At 39.4% G+C, this 26973-nt stretch overlaps 1 protein-coding gene across 2 annotated transcripts; it reads right to left on the reverse strand.

Annotated features, from left to right (window-relative positions):
- Window positions 1-6631: 6631 nt before the first annotated feature.
- Window positions 6632-18919, reverse strand: cnih2 (cornichon family AMPA receptor auxiliary protein 2). 2 transcript variants are annotated; one of them, XM_086309564.1, is made up of 6 exons: window positions 18292-18919; window positions 15243-15311; window positions 11486-11533; window positions 7961-8073; window positions 7739-7882; window positions 6632-7613 (listed from the first exon to the last, which is right to left on the reverse strand). In XM_086309564.1, the coding sequence occupies exons 1-6, from the start codon at window positions 18427-18429 to the stop codon at window positions 7586-7588; spliced, it is 540 nt and encodes a 179-aa protein (XP_086165690.1). In that variant the 5' UTR covers window positions 18430-18919; the 3' UTR covers window positions 6632-7585. The 2 variants fall into 2 exon arrangements, with proteins under 2 accessions (XP_086165690.1, XP_086165691.1); XM_086309565.1 differs by having other exon boundaries at window positions 17229-18430.
- Window positions 18920-26973: the final 8054 nt, after the last annotated feature.

A 26973-nucleotide genomic window follows, 5' to 3' on the forward strand; every position in this document is an offset into this window, starting at 1 on the left:
GACTGTGCGATGATCAGCAGTTTGGTTTTTATGGCGCTTCAATTCTTGAGCTTGTTTGTTGCCCTTTTTAAAAACAGATTGAGACGTCTATTCTATTAGGCTACGATGCAGATTCGTCTAAAAATAATGTTTGTATTATATTTGACCTATTCCATTATAAATCACCCTGCATTTACACTAGCAAATGATGTTTTTCTCACATGCAGTGAGGCGTGTGCGTACAAATGACAGAGCACTCTGCTGATGCACACCTTCGTTTTTCACCTTTTAAACCCATTTACAGTACTGTTGGCCTCTGGCCTCGCCTACACAAGCTATTTTGTGTTGTTTTTCAAATGCTAAGTGCTAATTAGGAACGGGCTTCTATACTGTGAATGCGTGTCTACATGGTGGCTAGACTCATGCTGAATTATTACATAAGCTTCTTAGCTTTTTATAGGATATGCGAATATTTGTGTGCATGTGCAGCATGTACTGTGCCTGCTGTTTTTGTTCTTTTTAAAATTTTATTACATATTTTGTTCATATGGTAATTATAAGGCTGGATTACACCACAGATACCTGTGCATGTGACACAAAATAATAACAAAATATAACTTCAAAAAGTAACTGTAGTCAACCGCAAAAAGTGTTCATACATAAACCAACGAAATGACAAATCTCACCTGGAATGTAAACTCTAGCTTTGAAGTCAGTAAGTTCAGGTGTGGCTATTACACCAAGCCGCTTCTTATTAATATATATCAGTAATAAATATGGCTGACACCTAATATAGTGGCTTATAAATTCAGATTCAGAACATTAAAAACCAGCCAAATATCTTTTATTTCCTTTTTTTTGTTGTTGTTGCAGTAGTTAGCCACACAATAAATGACAAAAGGTAATTAAACTACTTTAATCACTTAATATATGTCAGCTAGGTCTGTCACACAGGCACAGAGAGGTAAATAGTTGGTGTGTGCAGACAAATTGGCATCTTCCATGCAAACTGTGGGTGACTCCAGCAATCTGCTAATCTGATAATAACCACAGGGACCACCACAAGGTGCAGAACAGATTTCCCCTAGCGACTGCCAGCTGTCTCCAGCAACTGCTCCCCATCCTTTTGGGAAATACACTTTTTGTCCCCAGTGACCAGTCGTTGCCAAGGGGTTGCTGACCATTTTCTAGGTCAGTGTGACTGAGGACTACCAGCAAACTACTGCAATTAGCTAAATCCTAAATCCCACCTGTTTTAACTTCTGGTCAACACCATTTTGTATAATATAGTTGTTTATGGTCATTCAACCTGGAGTTCGAATGTAAATGCAATGTTTGTATTTAGCCAAGACTACTAGATATTAATGACACACCTCCATCTTTTATATACACTCTATTGTTCCAAGCATTATGTAATACAATACGATGTCTACTTTGCAAGTCATCATCACACTTGTGACTGACAAGTCTCTATACAAAATGAGTAATTAGCCCTTAGATTAGGTGTTCAGTTTTAATAAGAACTAAATGCTTAACTCTTTAAATCAGGACGTCACAAACCATCTCATGGCATTATTATATTACATTGTATCAGCTCATGATTTCTTTGACATGATGCTGTGCAAACACACTGCCATCTTTAATGAATATAATGACAACTGACATATGTGGGTAAAGACTTTGTCATTCTTCACTCCCCGTAGCGCCAAATTATTCTGTAAATGCTTGTCACTTTGATTCTGTATAATCTGTGAAAAGTTGCTTTCCCTGTGTATTAATTAAATGCTATATAGATATTTCAGGTGTTAAACTACACTATCAGCATTGCAGTAGTCATCAGGATTAAAATTAGACTGCCATTCTCATTACCAAAAGGAAAAAAAAACTCTCAGCCTGAGGGCTTCATCCATTTAAAATATTCAATTTGATCTGAAAATTGAAAATTAAAATTAGATATGAGCAGACGTGGCTGATTAAAAAGTCTGTTACAAGCGAGTAATACTCTGTTTATAAAGCAGCCTTAAACGTGACCCGGGAACTTTCAGACTCGTCTTAAAGCAGTCTCACATAACAGTGAAGAGGGGAAGACAACAGCAGCCAAGTCATGACTTTCTAAGGCCAGTTACTGAAAATGAAGTTAGTAGTTAGTTTGATGAAATTTATTTATATAAGTGAGACAGCAGCTGACAGAGTGAGTCACGCTCGTGTCTCTGTCTGGACAGACGATGCACAGTCCAAATAAAAACATAAGTGTGAACAGGTTTGACACATCCTTGGAAACAAAAAGAGACTGCTAAGACAGCACATCTGCTCCTTCCACAAACTTAGGACTTCAGAAAAAAATGCAAAAACATCATGCTAATTTTGTAATACATCCATGATATGCAGTGACAAATCTGGTTGATTGATTTTCATACATTTCATGGGGGCTTATGTCAGGAAGGGCATCCGGTGTGAAAATCCTCCAAACCAAACATGCGGAGGTACCCGCTGTGGTAACCCCTTGTGTCTAAGGGAGCAGCTGGAAGTAGCTTACGTTTTCATTTGTTGTTTTGAGTTTTCAAACATATAAAAAGGTCTCACTGCATGCGCAGAGTGTTTATGATGAATGTCAAACCAAAATCATTTTGCATTTTACAGGAATCCGAGTGTGCATTCAAAAAAGGGACAGTCAGTAACTACATATTTTTTATTCTTCTCCTTTTTTCTTTAATTTTTCTTAAATTAACCCCCACCCCCCTTAAATTTGGTGTGCACCCCTTCACCATACCTATCGTTTCCTTATGCATGCATGCCTATAGAGCCAGAATAACATGCACCAAGCTTGAATTGTATAATAATGAATGTGCACAATATGTATGTGTGTGTTTGTGCATGCACCTCCGAGCGCGCGCGTGCTTGCCAATCGTGCATGCCAATCCTGACGTTTTCAAGCCCATCAGTTGTTAGCCAGTTTCCATGGTAACGCCTGGCTGAGAGGTGCACAGACGTAGGAGAGAGGGGAAAGGAGTTGAGACAATTATGGTGGTGGAGGGTGCTGAAAAAAGGAAGAGCCCGAGATGATGAGTGTGAAACAGTGTGAATCGTGGGATGAGAGGGAACGAGAAACAGATGCATGTGCTGTGAGTGAGCGGGTTCAGTGTGTGTGTGAATGTTGTATATATGCGCGCGTGTCAGTGTCTGTGTCTTGGTGTAAGCAAGTGTCATAACTGCTTATATGAAAGTGATATGTATGTAGTGGATGTAATAAATATAAATGCACTGGGCAGTGAAGCAGTGCTGCCAGGCATGTGCACCAACTTCTATTGGATTTTTCTGTGTTTTCAGCTTCAGAGTGAGTCAACAGGAATTTCTAATACAGTTTAGTTTCCATGGTGACAGCGGAGAATGATCTGTCCTCTTCAAACAGAGGGGAAAACGCCAACTTGAAGCCTTGTTGTTTCTCTGTTTTCTGTCTGAATCATTATTTAAACAAGTGATAACCTGGCAAACCTTTCAGACTCTACAAATGAGCCCCAGAGCCAGTTTAGACCCACACTCAGTGTTTTAGGTTGTGTGTCTTTTTTCTCTCCCCCCTCTCTCTCTGAGGAATCACAACTTGTGAATTTTAAATGTTATATAGCTACAGTGACATTTTCAGAAGTGATGATGTCTCTCTGTGGAGACGAACTCTGTCAGCTTCATTTTATTATGTAATCTAATAGGCATCCAGAGCTCTATAATTTGAAATGTTAGTATTCTGAAGGTGCAGACGTTAATGAAAGGCTTTAATCCTCTCTCTGCTGCCCTCCAGTAGAAGCTTTTTCCACATCAGTATTGGTATTTAGTTATTCTGGTGCCTTTAGAGAGGCTGGCTGAATGTCTCTGGAACCACTTCTAAATGCAGCTGTTTTTCAACAGCTTCTCAATGAGGCAGTTCGTCTCCTATCCCTCAGTCTAATGCACCACTCAGTGTCCCCATCATCCTTCAGTTTTATTTTTTCTCTTCTAGCACATCTTCGGAAGAAACATCGCATTTCTGTGACAACTCTTCACAGATGGACAAATAAATTCTGACCCTCAACAGGCAGGAAATGATCGACATAGAAATGGACATTTTGGCATCGTTGTTTTATTAGAATACGGCATGGCACGGCTGTACATCATAGTGTAGCCTAATATCTATATATATAAAGTCATCCACCAAATTTACTGTAGCGTACGTTGATGAGAAATGTATAAAAGACAGATACAAATAATTATACTCAAATACAGTTTTCTAAAAGGCTTTGTTCACAGCAACTACATGACATTCAACCAAGCTGTATGTCTCCTCCCCCCTTTTTTTCCTCCTCGTGTTCCTGTGCTTTAGAAGCGATTGTCCAGACTCTACACGCTCACACTGTAGTTTTGAGGTCTCAGTGTCCTGTGATTACTTTTGACATTATTTGGAACAGCATACACCGTCTTGTCTTCAGACACACTGACAGCCTACTGAAATTGCTTCAGTGCTTGCGATTCAGATCACACAGGCAGTTTGATTTGCTCTGCGTGCCTTGATTTCAGACTTAGATAAGGCTTTGTTTATATTTATGTATGTGTATGTCCTGAACATCTACAGTGCAGCTACATTAACGACACGGGTTATTAATGGTTATAAAACATGTTTTTTTCTCCTTTAAGACTAATATATGATATATTTTTTGAAGAAATTAGGCTTCCTGTAATGTAGAGCATACTGTATGTCAGTCAATGAAGGTGATTTTAGAACTGTAAGTACGTTCTGGACACTTCATGGATTTATATTAATTATTATTAATTTCTGCTTTTCTTCCACAACCTTCCTCCCCTCATCCCAAAAAGTCACGGCAGATGGCCGCCCCTCCCTACACCTGGTTCTGCTGGAGGTTTCTTCCTGTTAAAAGGGAGTTTTTCCTTTTCACCGTCACCAAAGCGCTTGCTCACTGAGGGTCATATGATTGCTGGGATTTTCACTGTTTTCTTTTTACTATTGAAGGGTCTTTACCTTCCACCTATAAAGCACCTTGAGGCCACTGTTGTTATGATTTTGAGCTATATAAATAAAACTGAATTGAATTGAATATTAGGAATTAAAGTCATCCTTTCCAAATTGCCAACACATTTTGTGAAAATTAACAAACCACAATTCAGCTAATGTGAGTATTCCAGTTGTAGCAAAGGCTTGGTACATTTCGTTCCCCCCAGTGTTTCAGCTTGACAAATGTGCATGGGGCTAATGTTTTATGAATCTGATAAACACAGTGCTGTTGCCGGAAAAAGTGCTGATGCAAAAATGTTTCTCTCTATAAGAAATATTGCATTTATTCCTGTTTTGAGGGACATTTGCTAAAACTACAGTGAAAAATATAGGCTTGTGGCTAAGTAATATAGGCAGGGCAAGAAAGCGTGAAATGCTGATGTACACAAACATTTGTATTGAATTTGCTGAGCTTAGCAAAACAGCCTCAAGCACTGGTATACAGTGCAGTGTGGGCGTTTTCTAAGGAAAACATAGTTTTCATTAGAAATAAATTTCATATATTGCTAACACACACTGGAAAATTATACTGTTACTTTTATCACTGATCGAATGATCAGGGAGTTTTTACTTCCCACTGTTGCCAAGTGCTTGCTCATAGGGGGTCGTTTGATTGTTGGGGTTTTGTTTCTATTATTGTAGGGTCTTTACTTTGTAATATAAATGTGACTTCTTGTGATTTTGTGCTATCAAAATAAAATGTAATTAAATTTATTTAAACAGATCTACTATTTAATTATTGGATAAATGTCATGACAGTTTGTCAATTTTTGCTGTGAATCCTTCTACGTAACAAGAACTTCAGTAGGCTGCAGCAGCTGAGACCATTATTTTAAGTGGGCATTCCTTGACAGTAAGACGTGGTTAGTCAGGGCTGGGGGCAAGGTAACTGATTACAGCCAGCCATGTCTAGCAGCTGAGAAATGCCCACCCGTGTTCTCCGGAGACTCCTTACCTCATTTTTTCCTATCTGAGCCCACAGTTTGTCTATCAAACACCACCATTTAGTACACCTGGAGTTGGTGTATGGCAAATATCACAGCTTGTTCTCAGGCCCCCAGAGTTTCTGTTTTCCTACTGATATCACACATCTGAACCATCACTTATCTGCAAACAGATCCATCTAATGAACACATGGCGGCAAAGGCCAGCCGAGGAAAGGCTTTACTGTTTATAAATCTTGGTCATCAGCAAGATTGTGTGTCTCTTACGTCTGTTGCCTTTGCAGCTGTATGTTTGTCGATGTATTGCGATGCTGTCGTTGCACTCCTTAAACAGCTGAAACACTGTCATAGAGTCGTTATTGTCTCATCTGCCACTTTTGTCCCACTCACTGTTACAAACACTGAATAACACTGGATCGATATGTCTCATGACTCAATTTACATTGCTAGATTACTGTTATTAATTGCTTTTTTGTACATGAGATGACTATGCTATGCTATTCTACCTCGAATCAGAGAAGAGTTGCTGTGCTAAGATGGCTATAGTATAAATGCAGATGAATAAGAGTAAACATCACTGGAAAGAGGAATAAGGTGCTTCCTGCACACTAAAAAACACAACAAAACTAAAGTTTTTTTTCTTTTTTCTTTTTTTTGAGGAAAAACAATATTGTGCCAAAAAAATAATGTGCCAAAGAAAGTAGAATTAAAGATAAGGTTTGAGAGCACAAAATACTGCAACTACTTTCTAGTCTCATCATTTTTCTTTTGACCTTGATTTTATATTTGGCACAATGATTTTCAGCGGTAACATTTTGGCATGTTTGAGCTGAACGCTCTTTGGAAAGCATGAACCTAGCATATAGCGTAAAATATGCCCTCTGGACACACCTATTTTGAATGCACATCACAAGCATTGACCCTTAAAGTCAAACTTATTTAAGTCAACCCTGGATAATTCCTTGCTTTTTTCTCATTTCATTTTATTTTCTTTTTACCAATGTCTGATTTGACTTTGCATTTGGCAGAGACTGGCATCAGGCAAATCTTTATCCTCTGTCCTGGTTAAAGGTGTCTGTGCAGACTCCAGCTCATGCCAGGTTCGTTAAACCTCTTACACTGCTAACCCATTTCCTGCAACACGATCAGAGTAACGGTTTGATGTCAGAGTTTCCATATGCAAAACAATCCTGCTTTTAGTACATTGTCAAAGTCAAAGAATACAGACATAATTTTTCATTTTCCAGTCCCCAAGTGTTTGGAGATTCACAGTGAGTTGAGCGACTGGATTATTAAGAGCAGCGTGGGGAAAATCCAGCCCTTCAGAAATATTGTTAAATTGTATAATGGGTCAAAGGCAACACAAACACCTGTGTTTCAGTCCTTCAAGATTTCATCCGGTTGTCCGACGGCAGTATCGGGTGTACAATGATACAATCGAAAAGAGGCTTTTTCGAAAAAATTCACATTCACTCAAATTGTTCTTCGTGCTTAGTCCAAGGTTAGACTTCCAAAGCCCAAAGCCAGAAAGGTCAGAATACATGGAGAAAGTAAAGGTTTGTGTCTCCGTTTGTTCTCCAATTTTTCTTTTACAGTTATTTTATTTCTTCATCTCTCCTGTTTGTTAGAAGCTCACCAAGGCGTAGACCATACTACAAGAAATAGTGTAGGATGATAAATTAAAATTAATTTTACAAATTTATGAATCGTAACACACGTCTAAGGATTCCTTGAAGTGTCATTATGAAATGAGAAACATTGTAAATCTCCCACTTACCTGTAGAGATAATAGAAAAATGAGAGAAGATAAAAGCCCAGCTTACACCAGGACTCTTTCTGACAGTAGTTGAGAATGTCGGCGTTCATCACGCTGACAGGATCATACATGACCTCTGAGCCATCAGCGGGCCGATGAAAAAACCTGAAAAAAGCAGGAGGTTTGGCTCACTCACCCATCAGACCAACACAAACTAGTTACACATCTGCTGTGGGACCATACCTCCACAGATGGTAGAAGAGCAGCGGGATATTTAGGCCAAGTGTGACCCACTCTCCAGCACACATGAACATCAGGCAGAAGAGACCGTGGATGGAGTACTCTGGTACCACCAACTAATAAGAAATATAAGAAGGACGGAAACTGAAATGATTAAGTGATAACACTCCAACAACTCTTTAGAAAACACTGATGTGATAGAATTACAGTGTACAAGACCACACTGCAGGGCAAACACTTTCACACGGAAGGTGTTGCTGTTAGTCAGGGCTAGCTGCTGTTACGGGTGCAAATATATGTTCACTTGCATGTGGACTCTTTTTTATACATTAGTAGAAGGTGATGTAAGTTGCTGACCTTTTTTTCTTGTGATGTAAAGTCTAGCGTTTGGTTGTTAAAATACTATTTGGGAAAATCTGAGATGGGGTTAAGACTCAAGATGGCAACAGGATAGCAACAAAGATGATAAAACTACATTTACTGTGAAAGGACAAAAACTTTTGGGGGGCAACTTGAGGGCAGCAGAAACAAGCTCTGAACACTTACTTATCAACATTTTAGTGTTTCATGCTGGGCAGGGAGTGTGTTACCACTTTTCAGAACTTTTCTCTGAAAATAGCTGCCTGTAGCAGCCAAAAGCAGTGCAATGAGAGCACTGAGAATGAACCGACGCTGTAATGTCTAGGCTAAATGAGGCCAGCTTGCAAGCACCAGAAAGTTCCTTAAGTGGCCACTTGAAAGTTGTTCTACAAGTCAGTGAGTAACCATATAATCCTACGTTAAAGAGCTTTCTTGTTCCAAAAAAGAGTTTTGGTTGCTATAACTAATATACCCCTACAAAATGACTACAGGAGGTGAATTTTTCTTTATTTGGCTTTTCACCTTAAATCTTTTAAGCTTTCACCTGCGCTAATTCAGATGTCAGACTCGGGCTTCAGTGTGCGGGAACATTTTAATAGAACTGTTTTACAGATAATGCTGTGGCTTTGTACTTCAGTTTTGGTGAGTGAAATTCTAGTATTTCATATTTGTTAGAAGGTTTGTGTATCTGTGTTTCTCATTTTAACTCATACAGTCTGTGGATGTGCCTTGCTAACCGTGCTAACAAGCTAGCATGGTTAGCCCCACCAGTAACCCCTAGTAGGCTTCTTGGTAGTGATGTGCGATACCACTGATTTCCTTTCCGATCCGATACAAAGTAATATTCAGGGTGGTATCGACGATACTGATCCGATACCGATACTTTGTACAAAAACTTATTTTATTTATTGTAGCTCAAATTATAGCGTCATAATGATTACAGGACATCAGAGTACTTGTTTCCAACAATGCTTAGTTTTAATATTACTCTTATTTCTCTTTCTGGGTCGCAAAAAAACTTTTAACATATTTTCAGGTGAGAATGTAGCTGTGTAAACTTCAAATATCTGAGCCCATCGACACATTGTTTTCAAACCCCTGCGGTCTTTCGCTACTCGGGTTAAACATGATATATAAGTCACTTAGATAACTTAAAAATGTTATTGTTTGGCTTTTTCAGTGTTTTATTTGTTTGTGAGTAAATCAGTTTGGCTGAGATTAAAGTTATTAGATTAGATTAAATAAAATGTAACTTTATTAATCCCTCAGGAGGGTTCCTCGGGGTTTTCACACAGCTGAATAAACGTCAAACAGAAAACTGATTAAACAGAAGTGTGAGACGGTCGAGAGTTTACGCCAGTGCCCGGTTATATTTTAGATAGCAAGGAGCAGACGGCAGTTTCACTCCACCGAGGGAGCTCGTGCCGTACTACCTGGCTTTCTTTAGACCGCGAAGGCCGGGCCCTCAGGTGGAAGCAGCCTCTGAATTTGGACACCCCCACTGTTTCCGGACATTTAACGTATTTTATCCGATAAATAAACACTGTAAAATGTATTTATCCCCCCAATAGCCTTTGTCTCCCTAGTGTGGCCACAACACCTCACGTTTTTGCCACATGTATCGCAAACCACGTCTCAGTTTTTGTGGAGGTAAAATAGGTTCGCACATGACTCCAATTACGCTCAGCCATTGTTGTGAGTGCGCACGCCAAGGGGCTGCAAGACAGACAGCCTATTTCGCAAATGACTATGAAAGGCGGAAGAGGAAGTAGTTCCTTTGAGTGTAGACAATCCGAATGTTATAGTTTCTTTCCACTGTGTTCCTGTTAATGATAAACTACAAATTTACCCTAAATTACTAAAATATCGATATTTTAATGTGAGAATCGATTCTAGAACATAAATGACTGGTATCGGAGGAATTGATATTTCAGGATCGATCCGCACATCACTACTTCTTGGTTGTGGGGTGACCTGCCTGCAGCATTCAGGGTAGTTTTGCCAGTGTCTTCTTTTAGTGTTTTACTGCTAAAGACCTGTTTCTTGCAAATTTTATTATAACATTTTTATCTTTAAGATTCTTAGCTTAACACCAAGTTTTGTTTTAACTTTTAATTATGTTCATTTCAATTTATTCTTTACACATTATCGCTTTTATAAAGTCTTGCATGGTCTATTTTAAGTGATTAATAGTTTAATTTTTATAAAAATCTATTGTTTGTTTATTCTGTTTTTGGGAAGTACTTTGTAGTGCTATACAAATGAACCTTATTTAATGTGAACTTAATGTAATAAGAACTATCACATCACATACACGTAGCAATTTGATCTTGATGCTAGTTCAAAAATATGGCTGCAAAATAACAACTTACATTTCTTTGACTGACATCATAACCCTTAGCTGGCTCCATCAATCATTACAATCTGTTTCAATATTATTTTAATATTTTTAGTGGAACCAATTTCAGCAGTGATTGGTTGGAGCAAATATCACTAATACATATGTAGTCTAATTACCACGCTAGATTAAACCTGTGTAGCAGTTAAGGGTAATTGAAATTATATTTCCACTGCAGCAATAAGAGTTCCTTTTCAATAACATGGTGGTATTGTAATTATGCATCAGTGGCATTTTATTTTCTTGCACTGAGCAGCTATATAAAGAAAAACGTAAAAAAAAAACCGAGAAAATGGTAACAATTTGAACCCAGGGCAAACCTTCTCAGAAAATGCTCTTTACTACATTAGCATATAGACCCTAATACTACAATTAGTAGTAGTAGTAGTATTAAATTAAACTCTTGTAATTTTATATATTTTTATTTATTTATCCATTAACTTTGAATCAAAAAAACCCAATGGCACTGGCCATCTTCAAGCACAAGCATGTTTAAAATGGCCTCCACAGTGTGTGATCTTTCACAGACACAAAGTTCTTTTTCTGAAAGCCTTGAAATAAAAAGCTGACAACATCTGGGCTGTATCAGTGCTCTCCATCACTGTGTGCCTGTAAAGAGGTAATGGCGTGTTGTGGGGACGGGCTACATGTGAAATGAATCAGTGTGTGTCATGGTCCTCACAATGAAAAAAGACAAACGGTCATGGCTCTGTGAAGCCCCTCTGCTTTAGTCATCCACCACCAGCAGATGAAAAACAGCTATTACTCACCCTGCGAAGCAGGTTGCAGATCCTTTCAATGTTGAGAATCCTTTCTCTCTGTGGAGAGGATATAAAGAAAGTCCGGTCAACAATATTACTGTCAATGCCTAACAGAAATAGCTGTCTCATAGCAGAAACAATAGACGATCATAGACTGGAGTGAATATTTATTATTATTATTTTGGAGGATTTTTTAAACTGGACAGATATTAAATATAGTGATAAAATCTAAAAACTGGACCTGATGGCTAGTTTTATGTTAGCATTCCTGCTTAAATATCAGTATTATGGGTATAGTGATACTGTAATATGCAGCTGTATATTACATTAGATCACCAGGCCAACAATAGTACCATGGAAAAATACACTTACCAACTGATAGTAATTAATTAACTACCTTCTTTTTTAAAAAACGTCTAAAATACATATTTTTACACTTTGGTGCAGTTTTATCATCGATCTGTTTTTTAAATTTTTATTTAAGTTAGTTTCCAGAGTGAGTTTGCTCATTTCACTTTAGTTTCTATTGTTTAATAATTTTAAGTTTAATACAGTTTTTCGGTTCTTTTTTTTAGCCGCAGCTTTTTGTTGTTATACATGTGGTGTCTGTCAGAAGTTCAACACAATACGATACAAAACAGTATTACAATATTAAAATACACAGACCCACACACACAGTTGCGTAGACATCCCTGTTCTAATAAACACACACACGCAAGTACGTCTTCATTCTGGTATTGTTGGTTAATTTGACCAAAATGATACATTCATATGGATTTTTTTAGTGTATTTTAGTTTTATTTATTTATTTATTTTTGTTTTTTAGGCCAGTCTTTTATTTTTATTTATAATAACCTTGGTTTGGTGCAGACAGGACTTTTCATTTGGCTGTGGACTATAAGGCCATAACCATGATCTGGGCACATACAACAGGTACAACTTTTGCATGAAATATGAGTTAAATATAGGTTTTATTAATGACACTAGTGACAGTCCTGATCTAGAGCCTTAATGAATGTCATTAATCATACCTGTGCCCACCTATGGCAGAAATCAGACTTGTTCTTTTTTATGAAATTTGAGAAACACAAACTGTATATTATACTTGAATAAATTCATTTTCAGTTAATAATAATAATAAAGTACTTACAATGGTGTTGATTTGTTTTTCATTTATGTGGCTGAAACCTATTTGAGAAGCAAATCTCATATTGCAGGGAAAAAACCCTGTGCGCACATCTCCCACCTTATCTTGTAAAGCTATCAGCTCGGAGTCTCTGAGCCATTATAGAAAGCTCAATTATCAGTTTAAAAATTAAAGCCATCCGTCTTTGAGTACATGAGCCTGACATCAGATATTCGGCTCATGCAGATGTTTTCTTTGGTTGTCCATTAATTAGTCAGCAAGGCAAATTAGATGTTTTGCTCTACTTCATTTGCCCCGTTTATCCGTTTCCATCAACAGAAAGTTATTGCTTTATTGTGTAACCATAATGTCTATAGTCAGATAATTATCACAGGGCTGTTAATTTGCTTGGCTTCATTTATTTTGTTAAATATAATACATCAAGTGGATAAGCATGTCTAGTCATTCTGACATATTGAGGCATCTATCTTGGCTACCAACCGGTGATATCGGCTTAGTGTAGCTGGAGCAACATCCAGCTTTTATGAGTCTGTGGACATAAATTAAAACTGGTGACCTGAAAGGGAAAAGTGGATTTTGCCCTGAATTAGACACAGGCACTCTACCTTCACTGTTGTTAGTATGCTCAGTGTAATTTCCTGCCTTCTTTCTTTCTTTCGTTCTTTCTTTCTAGTCCTTCCTCCACAGTGCTGTTATTTAAGGAGCGAAAGTGCCAGCCTAGCTTCTGTGCATCATATGGTTTATTGTTGTCGGTGTAAATCATTGCGCTGCTCAGATTTTACAGCTCGTAGCCTCCCCGAGGTGGCCCTATTTGTGTCAGGTCATCCAATTTGCTCTGAATATTTAATAGTTCCAATAAAGAAACATGACTGAGGATGTTAATCAAAGGCAGCGGAGACATTTCACAATATACACAATATACAGAAGAGATAAAGGAGCAACAATTACAGGGCAAAGAGTGCTGTAGTTAGATTGGTAATCTAATTAAGCCGTTATTATCAGAGACGCAAATGAGTGATCTCCCTGACAATCTGCCTCATAACTTTTCTAGAGCTACTGGCATAAAAGGAGGCCTGAAAAGGAATAAATTTTACCACTATGATGTGTTTAATTTTGTTGTTTTAACGGGGGAAGTAGCCATAGAAGGGCTCTTTATGGATGGGGTGGTTCTCCCTCTGAGTGTTACTGTGATTAAAGGCTTTACGCAGAAACCTGATTCAAAAACAGCTGTCTAGCTTCTTCCGCTCTGTCTTTCTATCATTTCTTTCTCTCTCTTCCCGACAAATATTGACTGCTTTTGTCCTTTTTTGTACACAACCGCACTCTAGTGAACATGTGTTGCTCTCAGCTAACCACAAATATAATTGCTGTTTATCTTCCATGGCTGTTGCCTTCGCTTGTCTTCTGTTTGTGCAGCTTATTGATTTTGGGGAGAGACCAGCAGTGTCGCGTCCTGCCAGATCCAGTTATTTCTGAACACATTTGAAACGGTGACATCAGACAGCGTGTTTAGGTTGTCACCAGTCCTACAGAGTGGCCTCAATACTTATCTCACTGCTGTGAAACCAGAAAAGTTCTAATGGGGATTGTTTGTCAGACAGCTCTCCATCGTTGTCCCGAGGAAAGTAAAAGATCCACTGTGGCTTTTGTGCTCCATTGTATTTGACTGCATTATAATTTACAGGTGTTGCAGTTATTGTGTCCACCCCCTTGTAGCTGGCATTCCTTCACACTCCTACAGTCTGCTTTCACAGTTTCCTCTCCCACTCCTCATCACTCTCACTTTGCAGTTCAGATGCAGGTTCACATGATTGCTAGAACATTAGCTATCCTGTGAAAACGATAATCACAGCTGCTGTTAACTTGCTAAGCGAATAATAGCTCGAACTACTGACTCATGATAATGTTATTTCATCTTCAGAAGAAAACTTATACATACTGTAAGCAAACAGCTCTGCAACATGAGAGGATAAATAGTTGCGCTAACTTTCAATCAGCAATTATTTATCTGTCACTTTGGATCGAGTGAATGCATTTGTTCTCGTTACGGTAAGGTGAAAACTCCAAATTGCACTCCTATTGTGGCGACACTACAGTATCTCATTGTCTAAAAAGCAACTTCATTTGCATGAATCTCTGTAACTGATTAAGCCAACGAGCCGTGGTCTTTGTAGGAGGCTGATTGCTTCAATCTGCATACAAATGAGCATTCAGGGAAACACTGCCTGGGTGTTACTGTAGCAATCACCTGGAAGCTTGGATTAGTGTTTTCAAAGTAGGGCAAATATTTGATTTAGAAATATTAATGAATAAGGCTAAATGTAGCCGAATTAAATATATGAAAGCTTTCGCTCCAAAAACCCCAAACTCTCATTTACATAACATGATGATTTCATTTTTTTTGGTGATTGCAGGCTTGGAAAAAAGCGTTTGCTGTGTTTATTTATGAAATGAACGTGAAACTTTGTGAACTGTGCTCGGAAAATATGCAGCATAGGCAATATTTGGGGGGCAAAACCTTAAATGTATAGTCTCCTTGAAAGTACAAAGAAGGGATTTCTCTGTGTGCACATGAAGGTTTGATCATTCTTGCAAGAAGTGAAACAGCAGGGTTCTTACCGCTCTGGTGGGATTGCTCTGATCGATGGGGTTTTTGAAGTCTGTGCGAAGCTCATCAAACGCAATGATCTGAAAAAAATAATAAAATAAAATAATAATATTGGACACGTGAGCTTGTTTTTGTTTCACCACCACTACGCTGCAACTGTAATGCAAATGTAGCTGTTGTCTTCTCGCCACTCGTAAATTTGGTTCGGCTGAGTCGGCTGAACACTGTTGCGATCCCTACATCCACAGCTGCAGCTGCTTTCAGATCACTTTGAGTACATATGGTGAGTTAGTGGCATATGTAAATGCAGACATTTGCTATTGCCCTTTATGCTGTTAGGAAGGTCATGTTATGTTGACATCATGTGTGATTATGTAGTAGTGCTTGTGCTAAAGGATTTTTGATTGAAATTTGTCCCTGAATAAGAACAGCTTGGATGGTTAATTCACCCCATACAGCTTTGCATTATCCAATTCCTGTAAAAAAAAAACGATGAAAAGCTGCAGGAGTAGATAAATGCATTGCACTAAGAAATTACATAAGGGTTGATTCTTACGTTGAGACCAGTAATTAAGTTCACATTGGAAGATTAATATTAAGACACAAATGCCAGGAGTCGTCCAAGAAGTGCTTGAGAAATTTAAAATGCAAGAAGCTCTTTGACTGAGCATTTTTTAGCTGGGTTGATATTTAAGAGCATTGCGGTACATTTCTGGTACATACACTGTCTTGAGTGTCTCTCTGCATATTGAAATATAATATACTGAGGGCACTTGTTCAGATACACCAATACACTCTAACTGCCTCCAGTGAGGCGAGTATAAGTGACAATTATTCTCACTAGCTCCCTGATTAATAGCTCTATAAAAACACGAATAATTCGGAGTGTAAAGGACACCTGCTGTGCTTATCATCGGCTCAGGTTTTAAAGAGCTAAGCTTCCCTTTGACGGCTCATTGAAAAGCCATAACAAGCAGACATCATTTGCAGAAAAGTGAACATCAGCAGTGACTGATGGCACGAAGGGGAGAGCACCTTCCACATACTGTACGAGCCTATATGGCTCGCCCTCGTCTTCGTTCACAATTAGCTCTGTTGTAAACAGATGCAGTTTCCATGGCGACATGATGAGCCCCTCAGTGGGCACCATGGTTACTATACCAGTGAACCGAGGTTCTGATTGGTCGACGGCCACATACAGTTGGGGTGCTGTGCCCGTGGGTGGAAGCAGACTGGGGGAAGGGGTGAACAAAATCATAGGTTGATAAGCGTTTCGGTCACATGCTCGAGAGCCGAGCCAGACGCAGGCTTCTCGCTGTCTCTTTCACACACAGACACACTCACTGAGTCATATGTAGTCTCACCCACTTAGTCAATTGGTACGTTAGTCATTTCAAGTCCTATATTCATAATGATGCGTTTTTGTGCTTCGCCGTGTTCCTGCCTCCACGGAGGGAATGTTAAAGGTGAGAGATCAAAGCTGCGGTGTTTGTTGAGTCTGTGTAACAGGCAAACCGAGTGCACTGGTCTCCAGCGATAGCTGTGCAAATTCCACTGAAAATGCCTGCGGGCAGACAGATTCACAACAGTCTGGTGGTGAGATTTATGATCACTGTGTTTTGCTGACTGTCTGTACTCATTATCTGGAGTTTGCTGAAGCCCGAACGCCTTACGTGGAAATGTTTATCATCAGTTCTCTGGGATCATAAGTTGCTTTTATGTGGAGGGATGAAGCCAGCAGGAATCTGTGCTTTTTGTCAAAGTGTCATCGGGTGGCTCTTAGGAGATCATTTGAAGTGTCTGATAAGTACAATTACACCTTTAATGCATATCATTATCTCTAGAGGGGCTGAAGTGTGTATGTTATGTTGCCAGCAGCTCTGTACACCTGTGTGTAGGCGGCCGCGCTAGTCTGCCTGTGTGGGATGCTACAGTGAGGATGCTGCAGGCCCTACGTGTGTCAGTCTTAGTTCTGGTGTGTTCACCGTGCCACTCACCTGCCATATGACAAAGAAGATGAGAGCTGCACACAGTACCAAGGTGAGCATGTAGCAGAAGGCCGCAAAGGTGAACGCCATGGCTGCACCAGCCAGCCTGACAAGGACACGGGTGAAGGGAGAGAAAGGAAACTGGTTCCCTGCTCTCTGCCTCTCTCTGGCTACTGGTCACTCCCCCTCCTCCTTTTACTGTGGTAGAGGCTATTGTTGGTTTCCCCCTTTGATGCAAGCTGAGTCTATATTGTCCAGGTGGGTAAAGCACTCAGTTTTAGAAACAATCAATAATCAGCTGACGTCGCAGCTCCACTGCTTACTTGCTTTCTGTCTTTGTCTCTTCTTGTAAATCTGACAGCAGGACAACTCCTTCCTTGCTTTGATCTAGGAAGCACTTGTGTGTCTGTTCACAGCCACAGTAGTCTGCCACTGGCCCAGTGCTCCTCTTTTCAGTCTCTGACAGGGAAAATGTCTGTCTCCTCCTTGTCCTTCCTGCAGTTTCTCTTTAGAGAAAGCCTACACATCATGGGTTTTTTTTCTTTTTTGTTTTTACTGACGAACCACCAAGAGTCTGACTGACACGCCGACAACAGAAGCACAGGTTACTAGTCGATACTAAGAGCAGTAAAAACAGCGAGAATTATTGTCCCAGTCGGTTATGGCTTTTTGTAGTTTTTGTAGTTTGTTGTATGGCTTTCTGTTCATCTGTTGCTCCGGGATCCAGAACAATTAATGACGCATATATTTCCATATCATAGTTAACAGGTTTACATCTGTGAGTTATTATTTACAGAGTCTTTACTTATAATGATGGCTAAACTGCTGAGTAATTATTTACATCCTAGCTGAGATTCAAGGTATTGCTTTGCATGTTACACAGTTATATTCTGACAAAGCAAATCACAACTTGCCACTGCTGATTTCACAAAGTGAGAAGGGTGAATCACTGAGGCAGCAGATATTCTAATTGAATCGAAAGATTAGTTAGCACTTCAAGAGGGCTTAGAGATGCGACATCACGATACATTATTGATAGTTTCAGTTAGCATGGATCGACATCTTGACTGACCTTAATATCGAGTAGCGAATACCTGTGCCTGGTAGGAGACGTGTCTGCATCTGAACAGTCCACTCTTTCCTCTTCTCTGTCAATTTGGGTCGACACCATGTCAGAACTGTCTGCTCTGCATGTTTGTCTCAAGCGCATCCCTCAGTTATCTCCAAAAAACAAAAAGAAAGACGTGAAGCCTTGTCTCTGCTGATGTGCAGGTTAAATAGTTAAATTCTAGCAGGGAAATATTTACACAGAAGCCTGCAGAGTGTCTACATGTTGAAACCCATTCGTGCTGATTTAAAAGAAAAATAAAGCGCTTCTGTTCTTAAGTAAAAAAAAAATCTCCACAGCCCTCAGGAGTCATAAGTTAGTCCACCTTACTATCATCTCTCCTGCTCCTCGTGTACCCTGCTTTCTTTTTCCTTTCTTTCTTTCTTTCTTCTTTAACTCCCCCTTCTTTTCATCCCTTTCAAAGATTTTGAAAACAGACCTGAATGTTCTTCCTGAGTCTACTGTCTCTGGCTGTCTCTTCCTCTATTTCTTAGACTGCGAGAGAAATATTTCCATCACGGTTGATGTTATAACGGTCAGCCAATAGCATCGCTCTGTCTCCCTCCCGCTCTTGTTTGCTCTCCCCTCTGCCTTTCTCTCTTCCTCTCTGTCTGTCAGACTCCCCCTCTCTTGCATTTATACATTTCCATAATCCCTTGTTCCCGTGAGACTGATGAGGGGGCAGGGAAGGCTGCAAATGTCTGGTGTGCCCCCCCCTTCCTTATTAGCCCCTTTCGCCCACGCTTTCAGTCATCTGTCATGCCATAAAATATAGCTCTGTCTGTTACAGGGTATTGTTCTCAGTCATTTGTCATTTCCTTCAATTCTCTCAGTGCATTCATTAAATACCTCAATCTCACTTTTTGATTATTCTCTCACTCTATTAATGAACAGAATCCACTAGTGCCACCTAATGTAAGTGTTGATACTCGTATTATTTGTGTGGCCAATGTAGGCTTATTCAGAAAAGTAATTCCTCTGTTAGAGGGATCTATGCCATGGCCCAACCTTTTTTAGCTGCCCCACATTAACAGTGTTGGTATTTATCTTTTATGTTTCTGTGATGGTTACTCCTCCAGTCAGCATAGGCTCTTTCATCAATATGATATTTTTAATGCTTGTATATAACTATTCTATCCATGAATGTTCAAATTCACTATTTTATTAAAGAACAATTTAATAAAAAACTAGAAAGGCACATTATTTTTGATTAAGAGGCCAAATTAAAGATCATACCTGCTATCCATGATTAGTATCGGACTTATCCGAGGTGTCCAGTGTGCCAGCTCAAATTCTGGTATAAAAATTTTGATATTTGTTTATTGTTTGCCTAATAAATAACAATGGATAGATTTCAATGTTTGTGTTTTCGTGTGTTTATGGCAATTGGTCTATTAAAGGATTAAGTTCAATTCAATTCAATTTTATTTATACAATGACAAATCATGACAACAGTCGCCTCAAATCACTTTATATTGTAAGGTAGACCCTACAATAATACAGAGAAATGCACAACAATCATACGACCACCTATGAGCAAGCACTTTGGCGACGGTGGGAAGGAAAAACTCCCTTTTAACAGGAAGAAACCTCCAGCAGAACCAGGCTCAGGGAGGAGGGGCCATCTGCTGCGACCAGTTGGGGTGAGAGAAGGAAGACAGGATAAAAGACATGCTGTGGAAGAGAGGCAAAGATTAATAAATAGTATGACTAAGTTAAGTTAAGCACTGTATAAACAATATCTCTCTATATACTGTAGATATACTCTGCAGAAATACTTTCTATATACAGTATATTTTGCCAGACCGAGAAGCTTGATTGAGTCCACTGGCAGCGTTCTTTGCACAATTGCATCCAATGCTTTGCACTGCTGACGTAAGACTTGAATGAATGGAGCTGCTCAGGCATGCATCTCCATTCCATGAAGCTCTCTGTGCACTGTTCTTGAACTAATCTGAAGGCCACAAGAAGTTTGATGGTCTGTACCGACTGACCCTACAGAAAGTTTGTGACCTCATCATCCACTGACTCCACTCTGGGATTTTACATTGGCTACCACTTCATGGCTGAGTTGCTGTCATTCCCAATCACTTCCAATTAGATTTTTGACTGTGGAATATTTCGTAGTGAGGAAAGTTCATGACTGGACCTGTTGCACAGGTGGCGTCCTACCACGGTACCATGCTGACATTCACTGAGCTCCTGAGAGCGACCCGTTCTTTAATAAATGTTTTTTGAAGTAGTCTGCATGCCTACGTGCTTGAGTTCATACACCTGTGGCCATGGGAGGGATTGGAACACCTGAATTCAGGGATTTGGATGGGTGAGGGAATAATTTTGGCAATATAATGTATTTAGCACCTTTCTACTCTGTTGAACACTTAAAGTACTTTCTACTACAAGTCACATTCACGCATTCAATTCATACAGCCTAACATTCATACACTCTCACAGGTGCTTGGGGGTAACTTGAAGTTCAGTAGCTCAAGGAGTCAGGGATTGATCCACTAACATTCATTCATAAAACCTGAGCCACAGCCTCCCCAAACGAGTGCTTAATGTGAGTTGCTGTCACCTTCCTATCAGCCTGAAGCAATCTGGTTGTTCTTCTCTGACATCAGCAAGATATTTTCTCTTTTTCAGACCATCCTCTGTAAATCCTAGTTACAGTTGTGTGGAAAAATCTCAGTAGATCAGCAGTTTCTGAAATACTCAGACCCGCCCATCTGGCACCAACCGACATTAAAATTAAAAACACTCTTCTTCTTTTTTTTCTAAAGAAAAAAACCCCCAGAACAGAACAGACATTTTATCACAAAATGTATGTGCCACAACATTTTACAGTATACTGTAAATGTTCAGTCACACTGACAACTGAAATGGCAGAGTTTTCTTTTTAACTATTCAAATCAACCAGTTTTCATTACTCAGACAAATCACATTTAATTTTATTGTTGTTATAATAGAGATTCTCTTATTACTGCAATAACCAGACGCGCTCTGTTTATTACTTTCCATGTTTCTGTACTGCAAGATATACAGCAGTGGTTACATTGCTTTCATGCTGATATTATTGTTATGCTTCATTAATAATAAGTACAGCCTAAATATTAAGAGGTATTGTAAATGTCTGTTATTTCTGATCGTAAGGAAAGAATGAAGAAAAGTCATTACATAGATTTCAATCCTGCAACATTTCTGTTGTAACATTTTCTGTTAGAGAAAACACTCAGACTGATATTCTTGTTCATCTTCCATAAAACTATAGTTCCATTTGGCTGTGTAACTTTATCACATTGGGTGACACATTGATCAGTGCTTTGTGAGCATCTCCAGATCCGGTTAGCTCATAAAGACACTAACAGCTGCTTCTCAGCCCAATCTTAATTTAAAAAAAACAAACAAAAACAGATCTTTAAGAGCGTATTGCAATGACTGACACTGACACACCACAGATTCGCAAATTGGAGTTGGATGATGGTTTGTTTAAAAGGTTAGAGGTGTTTTGTTGTTGCTGTTTGTTTGTTTTTTGCCAGTCTGGGTAAGTGTGCTAGCCATCTGACAGCCGAGGAAAGCAGAGGTTGCTGGTCTATTTTGGGTTACTGTGTTGTCGGCAGTGGGGGTTCCCTGCAGTCTGATCAAACTGTGTCAAGATGTTATTTTTAATCAAAATTACTTTCTGTCCTTCAGCCTCCTTATCCCGATGTCATTTATTTTGGTAAACCAGGGAGCACAGTGAAAAATCAATAAAAAAGTATCACAGATATCTCACACAGTTCGCTTGTTCAATTCACAATCAGCATCCTTTGAGTGTTTTTGTGTTGAAAGACTGATGGAGGTCACACTGGATATGAGCTCCAGTTAAATGCCACAGGTCCTAAAGGCTGCCAAATGAGGTTTTGGCTCCATCTTGAGCCAGTAGCTCAGAACTCATAGCATGAAATGAGTGTTTCTGGCCCAGAAACCATAGGACAAAGTCCAAAAAGGTTAGTCCTCTGGCCCTCAGAGTGAACATTTCCTGAGTTTCTCTGATTAAAATGACCTCACTTGATCTTAAGGCTGGTATTACATCTATATTTGCATGTATGTATAAATGCAGGAAAGCGTATTTAATGTACTGTGGGTGTACGTCTATGGTAAAAGGAAAACAAGCCCCATATTTTTTCACCTCACAGAACTCTAAGGCCACCACTTGGCTTTGGTGTCACCGACTAACCTGTGTCAAAATAAAGGTCAGATTTGAAGGGCTTGTCTTTTTTACCCTCTCTGCCTGTCTGTATGTATTGATGTTTTCGTGGGTTTTTATTTGACACGTTTTTCAAAAACAAGCTTGAACAGAATCCAGATCTTGCAGCACAAGCAAAATCATTTAAACCATGAAAGACTTGCTCTTATCTTATTAGTGGCTTTAGGCTTCCCACTAGTGGCAGTAATCAGTGACTGCAGCACCTCATGTATGTGCATGGTCCCAAAAGCATCACAAGAGTACCCACACACATGTGCAAAGGAATGAAAAAGAACAGATACATAACTATTTACGGTTTATCGCATGTGCCTTATTGGCATGATATTGATATTGAGCATCTAATAACAGATAGAAGGAAAAGAGAAGGAATAACCAAAATGGATATTGGGGACAAAAGCTTTAGGTGCTTATTGAAAAACTATTTGAATGGAGGATGCTTTCAATGCCGTGATTTGTATTTTTTATTGTGAGTTAGACAAAACAAAAAACTAATTAGTATTTGGTGTGAGCACCCTTTGCTCATTAAAAATGCAAAAATTCTACACTTGCTCCCTTATTTGAGCTGCTCAGCAGGAAGGCTGGACCAAACTATCATGAAAATAAAAGTGAGAATCATTCAGGGACCTGGATTCATTCAGGATTTTGCCTGAAACTAAAAACTTTGCTGATTGTAATTAGCACATTGAGTCTAATTGTTTGATCAGGCTGCAGATTCCATGCCAGTAAATTTCATGTATTTATTTATTCATTTATTACACAGGTGTTGAACTCCAGGCCTCGAGGGCCACTGTCCTGCTTGTTTTCCAACTAACCTGCCCTTGTAACTTCTTATTGGCAAAGCACACCTGATCCAGGTAATCAGCAGCAGGTAGGGCAAGGATATCTCAAAAACAAGCAGGATACTGGCCCTCGAGGACTGGAGTTTGACACCCCTGATTTTTTAGCTCTACAGGACAGTAGTCTGTCAAATTGTTATATGTAAATCTAATATAATTCCAAATGGCAAGCAAATACAGAGGAAATAAATCAGCTATGCTTTAACGCACAAGGTTGAGCAGGAAAGCCACGTGCCACAGGGCATTGTACAGTTCATGCTGCCTGCTGTCGTTCCCTTCTTTTGTTTTTGCTTCACAGTCCTACCCAGCAACAAAATGCCCATTAATAAATCTTAAAAGAAAGAAAGAAATTAATTATATAAGTCAACCACATTTATGAGTATTATTTCCCCTCATTATGGTAATGTAAATGTAATGAACGCAGACACAAGAAGAATAGAACAGAATAGAATAGAACAGACTAGAATAGCCACTTTATTGTCAGTCAGAACTTACACCAGACAGTGCACATCAGTGCTTTTATTCACCATCAGACTCTACAATAAACATACATACAAGTATAAATATATCAAATGTCCAAATGTATAAAAAATGTGTTGTTGGTGGTGTTGTTTTCTTATTATCATATACTAACACTGTCATTCATTTAGCCTTCCTCAGACCATTTTAATGTTTTAACTCGGTGCATTAATACAAATGAGGACTGGCAGATTTTAAATTGTCCACAAGATGGCAACATATGAGAGGCAGAGGCAGCAACAGATGGTCGCATTAGGTGCCTAACAGCAGTATTGACTTAGGAATGACTCACTAAAGCAGAATTCGTAACCTGACTATATAAGTGCCCTGAGATGACTAATGATGTGGAGCTAAATAAAGAACCCTAAAGTGAATTCTGCAGTCCTGCAACTTTGTGTTTGCTGTACATTTGAGGAATCCATGCTTGGTAGTCTCAGGGAGAGAAAGCAACCTCGCTGAGAAATCAGAGAAAACAAATCAAGCAGTTCAGTCCGCCCCTGAATTTAGAGATGTGCATGCTTTATTAGCTCATTATCCCCGGTCACATGACCTCGGGGAGTATCATGGCACAAACTGGTCTCAGTTGTTTCAGCACAATGATGTCGAAGGTGTTTAGTGAGGTGATGTAAAAGAACATCCCGAGAGTACTAAAGAGTGAGGAAATCATCAGCTATTGATATGCCGTAAATCAAGACTCATGACCTTCTGACCTCTGGTCCCAAATAAAATGTCAGTTTTATTGATTGCTGTAAGCAGAAAAAACAATCAGAGTCAACTGCCAGGAAGTCGGAGAGTCGTACATACACTTTACAATCCTAACGCATATATTTGACCTTACCACAGCTAAGTGGTACATTTGTTGTTAGTTTGCAACACAAAACAGCTTCATGCTGCTGTCAGGAAGCTGTCTTGGGCATCAAAGCTGCCAGTGGAAAAGCTCAAGGAGGTTCTTGTATAGAAGACAACATAAAATCCTGACAAGACTCTGTGCAGCACAGTGATTAAAATGCATTTTTAACCCTTCATGCTGGACAAAAACGTGCATATGTAACAATATGATGGATTTGTAAGTCTCCGGGAAATGCTAAGCTGTTTTGTGTGTGTGTGTGTCAAATACAAGAAACTTTTTGTGGGGTTGGCTGTGATAGGTACAGTAAAAGCAACAGTGACAGTTGATGCGGATATTATCACATTTTTAATACACTCAATACAAGTTGAAAACAATTTACAAGTGTCTGCCAAAAAAATTAAATCGCTCAGCATGACCACCGTGATGAAAAACGTCTTTAACATCCATGGATACACAGGAGCAGCAACAGTTGCTATAGCAACTGAAACAAACCCTGGAAGGTTGCTTTTTAGTCTCTTTGCTATAATCAAATGTTTTGTGCCCTTTGTTGTTCTGATCATCCTGAGAGTGTTGATTTGAGAAGAAGTGTACAAAGATGATTTGGGAGATGTTGTTTAATGTGAAACACGTGTCTCATATTTCACAATCCAATTCTTTTTGTTTTAAACACCGCTGTAATTACTAATCTGGAATAAAAGCCTGTCCTTCAAAGAATACACCCCATCCATCCGTCTGTCCATGCGTCCATTTATTTTCCTTATTGAAATCAGGATTACAGCAGGACAGAAGCATTTTCTAGCTGTCGTGGAGTGAGCAGCAGAGAACACCCTGGACAGATAACTAGTCCAAGATGTCATCACAGAGAAAACAATGCAAGCTTTATTGTCTTCTGTAGGGTTTGGAAGATTTTTGATATTTTGTGTCTTTCTTTGAGGGGATAAAGTTATGTCTCCATGTAAAACTAAGACAGATGCATTGACTTGTAAGCCACCTATTGCTATTCTTGTAATTACTTTGTGCTTTTATTGTCTCAGGAATCCCCTTCCCTTTACCTTTTCCATAGAGCACAACGAGCAAAGCAGCAGCCTTCAAAGCAGCAGCATATACTGACACAAGGATTCAAGTCAGTTCAATTGTATTTGTACAGCACCAAATCACAACAACTGTCGCCTCAAGGTGCTTTATATTGTAAGGTAGACCCTACAATAATACATTCAGAGAAAAAAAAACAACAATCATATGACCCCCTATCAGCAAGCACTTTGGCGACAGTGGGAAGGAAAAACTCCCTTTTAACAGGAAGAAACCTCCGGCAGAACCAGGCTCAGGGAGGGGCGGGGCCATAAGCTGCGGCCGGTTGGGTGAGAGAAGGAAGACAGGATGAAAGACATGCTGTGGAAGAGACCCAGAGAGCCAGGGATGTTGAGATGCCTCAAGATGTTTTATATTAGAAAGTGAAAAAACAATCATGGCAACAGTGGGAAAGAAAAACTCTCTTTTAACAGGAAGAAGCCTCCACCAGAACCAGGCTTAGGGAGAAGCAGCCATCTTTTGCTACCAGTTGGGGTTGAGGGGAGGAAGACAGGACAAAAGACACGCTGTGGAAAAGAACCAGAGATGAGTGACTCCTGATTAAATGCAGAGTGGTGTATAAACACATGGAGAGTGAAAAATGTGAGTGAAGAAGAAACACTTGGTGCATCATGGGAAGCCCCTTTCAGCCTGGCCCAATTCAGCGTAACTAAGAGAGCATTCAGGGTCACCTGATCCAACTATAACTATATGCTTTAGCAAACAGAAAAGTTTTAAGACGCACTTTAAAAGCAGAGAGGGCGTCTGTTTCTCAAATCCAAGCTCAGCACTGGAAATGAGAAACTCACAAATACATAAGCATCCAAGCACTTACCAGTAAAATGATAACTGCTACAAGGAGACCTTATGAATAAACACTTTTGCATTTTAACCATAATCATCTTGCAATAGTCCATGGCCACAGGGCACATGAGTGGAAATAACTCAAGATACTGTATCTGCTCTCTAAACCATAACTCCCTTCTACAATAACATGAATGTCTTTTGCATCATATCAGGAAACTGGGGTTTAAATGCTGCAACAGTTATTGGATGCTAAGATATAAGAAATCTTTTCCATGAGGATAATGATACACTACTGTTGAGAAGGGAATTGGAGAAGG

Source organism: Aulonocara sp. 'chitande type north' Nkhata Bay, linkage group LG10 (genome assembly GCF_057382095.1).
Source record: "Aulonocara sp. 'chitande type north' Nkhata Bay isolate Kocher_YH1m ecotype deep benthic linkage group LG10, A_spYH_male_GT1.1, whole genome shotgun sequence".
NCBI lineage: Eukaryota > Metazoa > Chordata > Actinopteri > Cichliformes > Cichlidae > Aulonocara > Aulonocara sp. 'chitande type north' Nkhata Bay.

Bases quoted from the DNA above. Each gene is read 5' to 3' on its own strand.
- cnih2 (XM_086309564.1), bottom strand. From the start codon at position 18,429: ATGCGCTTGAGACAAACATGCAGAGCAGACAGTTCTGACATGGTGTCG. The intron at 11,534-15,242 runs GTAAGAACCCTG...TCCTCTCCACAG, and splicing joins AGAGCAATCCCACCAGAGCG to AGAGAAAGGATTCTCAACAT. The intron at 7,883-7,960 runs GTATGGTCCCAC...TGCTTTTTTCAG, and splicing joins CTCTTCTACCATCTGTGGAG to GTTTTTTCATCGGCCCGCTG.